This window comes from Oncorhynchus clarkii, unplaced genomic scaffold (assembly GCF_045791955.1).
Source record: "Oncorhynchus clarkii lewisi isolate Uvic-CL-2024 unplaced genomic scaffold, UVic_Ocla_1.0 unplaced_contig_13440_pilon_pilon, whole genome shotgun sequence".
Lineage (NCBI taxonomy): Eukaryota > Metazoa > Chordata > Actinopteri > Salmoniformes > Salmonidae > Oncorhynchus > Oncorhynchus clarkii.
Genome location: NW_027258963.1, coordinates 1 through 5,000, shown reverse-complemented (window position 1 = coordinate 5,000; position 5,000 = coordinate 1). Strand labels below are relative to the sequence as shown.

The 5,000-nt window shown below is 50.7% G+C and overlaps 1 protein-coding gene across 1 annotated transcript in view; it reads left to right on the top strand.

Moving 5' to 3' along the window:
- Positions 1–4,064, top strand: part of LOC139399234 (homeobox protein MOX-2-like) — an 11,771-nt gene extending 7,707 nt beyond the window's left edge. Inside the window, exon 3 of the mRNA XM_071144751.1 lies at positions 3,103–4,064. Coding sequence (XP_071000852.1) covers positions 3,103–3,324 — 222 coding nt within the window. The 3' untranslated portion in view covers positions 3,325–4,064. The remainder of the gene's footprint in view (positions 1–3,102) is intronic.
- The last annotated feature ends 936 nt before the right edge of the window (positions 4,065–5,000 follow it).

Genomic DNA, 5,000 nt, shown 5'->3' with positions numbered 1-5,000 from the left:
TGGCCTCAGCCCAAGGGCATATACAGTGGCAGGGGTTTATACAACTTGTGGACACCAATCCTCATCTCGTCTCGCCACTGAACCCTGCGAGTGTGTGTGTGTGTGTGTGTGTGTGTGTCCAACAACTTAGGTAGAACTTACTGATTGCCCAATTAGAGTTGCACCCAAGGCTGGCAGAAGATTTTGTACAGCTTGTGGATTTGTGTGTCCGAGTGCATTTGTGTGTTTGTGTGTATGTAAAACAAAAACATACGAAGGACTTAGTTTCATGAGGCGGTCGATGCTAAACCTGTTTATTCGAAAATGAGCCACACATGCGTGTTTACTCTGTAAACTTAACTCCTGTCTTGGGCCTGTGAGTGGCAGGCCACAATGCCTAAAATAAATCCAGGAGAGCTTTGGACTCCTGTGAGAAAGCAGGTCGCTCAGGGGGGTGGATAAGAGAGGGGTGGGGATGAAGGGAGTATAGGAGGGGGTTGGAGTTTGTGGGGCATGGGGAGGGCCAACAGGAGGGGTAGGGCTGTGAAGGGTCGTTAGTGGGGGATGGGGAGGGCCAACAGGAGGGGTAGGGCTGTGAAGGGTCGTCAGTGGGGGATGGGGAGGACCAACAGGAGGGGTAGGGCTGTGAAGGGTCGTCAGTGGGGGATGGGGAAGGGAGCTTCGCTCATTCCCGATCCGATCGGGCCGTTTTAGGCAGCAGCTTAATCATCACGAAGAAGAGACGCAAATACTGAAGGATCTGTGGAGTCAGGAACAGGATCCGAGGCAGGGCCCCCCGCCAGTGTGCGGACGTGACCCATGCATCAGCACATACCTGGCCATGTCGAAATAAGACGCCCCAACAGCCAACACTAACCACGACAGCCAACACTAACCACGACAGCCAACACTAACCACGACAGCCAACACGAACCATGACAGCCAACACTAACCACGACAGCCAACACGAACCACAACAGCCAACACTAACCACGACAGCCAACACTAACCACGACAGCCAACACTAACCACGACAGCCAACACGAACCATGACAGCCAACACTAACCACAACAGCCAACACTAACCACGACAGCCAACACTAACCACGACAGCCAACACTAACCACGACAGCCAACACTAACCACGACAGCCAACACTAACCACGACAGCCAACACTAACCACGACAGCCAACACGAACCACGACAGCCAACACTAACCATGACAGGCAACACTAACCACGACAGCCAACACGAACCACGACAGCCAACACTAACCACGACAGCCAACACTATCCACGACAGCCAACACTAACCACGACAGCCAACACTAACCACGACAGCCAACAATAACTGGCCCCACTGTCATCGAGTGCTACCTATACCCTACACCCAGGGTTCAGTGTCACCCTGTGCAACCTACATCGTACACAGTGGGGTCAAAACCCAAAGTACCCCGTCGTCTACAATGGGGGAACCAAGACTCAAGTGGCGTGCGACTGTAATGTTCTTGTAGATAATGATTTAGCACTCGGCTGCCAGCTCTGGTAGACGAGGTGTCTCTCAGGGTTTACGTAAGATCATACCGTGTGAAGAGGGAGGTGGGGGAGCTAGAGAGTGTGTGCGAGGGGGGGAATGGTGTGTCGGGAGGAGTGTGTGTGTGTTTTAAAAGAGAGGTGGGGGAGCTGGGTTGCACACTTGTGTTTGTGTGTGTGTGGGAGGGTGGGGGGGGAATGGTGTGTCGGGAGGAGTGTGTGTGAGTGTGAAAAGAGAGGTGGGGGAGCTGGGTTGCACACTCCTGTATGTATGTATGTATGTATGTATGTATGTATGTATGTGTGTGCATGTGCGCGCACATGCTCTGCTCAGACAGAGGTCTGTTTCACTGAGGCTGTAAATCTCTGTCACACACACTGATAGAGAAGGGTTCACACCAACAGATTCAGGACATTGGTTTCCTGACGCACAGGGGGACGCTAGGGTTTTACTGAGGGGGAACGGGAGGGAAGAGGTGGGGGGACACTAGAGTTTTACTGAAGGGGAACAGGAGGGAAGAGGTGGGGGGACGCTAGGGTTTTACTGAGGGGGAACAGGAGGGAAGAGGTGGGGGGACGCTAGGGTTTTACTGAGGGGGAACGGGAGGGAAGAGGTGGGGGGACGCTAGGGTTTTACTGAGGGGGAACGGGAGGGAAGAGGTGGGGGGACGCTAGGGTTTTACTGAGGGGGAACAGGAGGGAAGAGGTGGGGGGACGCTAGGGTTTTACTGAGGGGGAACGGGAGGGAAGAGGTGGGGGGACGCTAGGGTTTTACTGACGGGGAACGGAGGGAAGAGGTGGGGGGACGCTAGTGTTTTACTGAGGGGGAACGGGAGGGAAGAGGTGGGGGGACGCTAGGGTTTTACTGAGGGGGAACGGGAGGGAAGAGGTGGGGGGACGCTAGGGTTTTATTGAGGGTGAACGGGAGGGAAGAGGTGGGGGGACGCTAGGGTTTTACTGAGGGGGAACGGGAGGGAAGAGGTGGGGGGACGCTAGGGTTTTACTGAGGGGGAACGGGAGGGAAGAGGTAGGGGGACGCTAGGGTTTTACTGAGGGGGAACGGGAGGGAAGAGGTGGGGGGACGCTAGGGTTTTACTGAGGGGGAACGGGAGGGAAGAGGTGGGGGGACGCTAGGGTTTTATTGATGGGCCTACATACCAAGAACTCCAGAACGCCACGAACCAACAATGGCATCGAGTTACCTCAGAACCTCACACACAATATACACCCCATCTCCACTCGCTCACAACAATGCCTGAACACTTTGTGCACTTGAAATTTATTGAAATGTTCTTCATGTGGTTATTATTATACTAAATACATTTTCTTAAACCTTGGCTAATATTGCCCTTGTTACTGAGAAGGGCTATAATCCCCCAGCCCTCCTGAAAACAACCCAAGTGTCAAACTCCAGTCCTTAAGGGCCACAGCATCTGCAGGTTTTCATTCCTCATAGGAGTGTCTAAATCAGACACCAAAGGAACGAGACGAAATTAGCAGTCACTGTCGCCCTCCAGGTTCTGAGGTGGACCCCCGCCGTATAACTTCCACGCTATTTCCCTGTAAACTGATTGTTCTCTTCTCCTCCAGGTGAAGGTGTGGTTCCAGAACAGAAGGATGAAGTGGAAGCGTGTTAAAGGAGGTCAACAGGGGGCAGCGGCGCGAGAGAAAGAACTGGTCAACGTGAAGAAGGGAACTCTGTTACCCTCAGAGTACTCTGGCATGGTGGGAGGACTACACCACTCCACTGGTTCCCCTGGTAATGAGGACAGTCACGACAGTGACCAGAGCTCAGAGCACGCTCACTTATGACCCTGACCTGCCACATATGCCACGCAGAGGTCAAAGGTTAAGTTTGCGGCCATTTGAACAAACGTCTAAAAATGCAGTGAGTTGATGAGATCATGTTGCATTTACAGGTACAGCATTACATACAGTATGTTTAGATTAGACTCAGAACTCAGAAAGAACACCTAGGCCTTTTCTCTCAGGAACCAGCAACAAACAGGTTTTCTGACTGAAGGTGTTTGTTGATTGGCAAAGGAGTGAAGAAAGAAAGAAGTCAAGGTTAGCAAGAAGAAGAAGGAATGGAAGGAGCATGGAATTAACAACTGGATGTGTGAAATAAAACAACAAATGATATGCTTGTGAGCAAAGCCTCAAGCTCATGAGACTGTAAATTGGGAATAAAATTGTATATTATTGTGAACATTCCACACGTGCCTTGATAGAATGGCTTGGATTTTTGAACTGTCAAATATAAAATTCTACTGTATTTACTCCGTTTGGAATACAAAAGGCATCCAATTAGTTTTAAGTAAAAATGTGGAATTGAATTGAATAGTAGGCTATTACCGTGAGTTCTACTATGCTGATTTACTTACAACATAACTGAATGATGCATATTAGCAAACATCTCCATTGGTTTTACATTTTGCTTCCACTAAGAGTCTTAAAAGTTAAATTTTTTTGTGAAAAATGTATACTTTTATTACATATAAATCTGGGACATAATGGTTTCTTAAGTGAATAAAACAGATCAATCAAAAACATTTTTGTCATTGTCCGGTTCTTGAACATTCTCACAATATTGCACAATTGGTATGTTACTAGATCTGTAAAAAAAACATGTTAATGTAATTTAAAACCATATGTAGACCTAGAGTTTCTTTGCCTTCTGTATGAGTGTGCATTCTAATTTGTGTCGATTTGTGTCGATTTGGCCGTGGCAGAGCCGTAGCCTTTTACAGTACAGAACCAGCTGGTTTGGCCGTGGCAGAGCCGTAGCCTTTTACAGTACAGAACCAGCTGGTTTCGGCCGTGGCAGAGCCGTAGCCTTTTACAGTACAGAACCAGCTGGTTTTGGCCGTGGCAGAACCGTGGCCTCCTAAAGTACAGGACCAGCTGGTTTTGGCCGTGGCAGAGCCGTAGCCTCCTAAAGTACAGGACCAGCTGGTTTTGGCCGTGGCAGAACCGTGGCCTCCTAAAGTACAGGACCAGCAGGTTTTGGCCGTGGCAGAGCCGTAGCCTCTTACAGTACAGGACCAGCTGGTTTTGGCCGTGGCAGAGCCGTAGCCTCTTACAGTACAGGACCAGCTGGTTTGGCCGTGGCAGAGCCGTAGCCTCTTACAGTACAGAACCAGCTGGTTTCGGCCGTGGCAGTGCCGTAGCCTTTTACAGTACAGAACCAGCTGGTTTCGGCCGTGGCAGAGCCGTATTCTCCTACAGTACAGGACCAGCTGGTTTTGGCCTTGGCAGAGCCGTAGCCTCTTACAGTACAGGACCAGCTGGTTTCGGCCGTGGCAGAGCCGTATTCTCCTACAGTACAGGACCAGCTGGTTTCGGCCGTGGCAGAGCCGTAGCCTTTTACAGTACAGAACCAGCTGGTTTCGGCCGTGGCAGAACCGTGGCCTCCTAAAGTACAGGACCAGCTGGTTTTGGCCGTGGCAGAGCCGTATTCTCCTACAGTACAGGACCAGCTGGTTTTG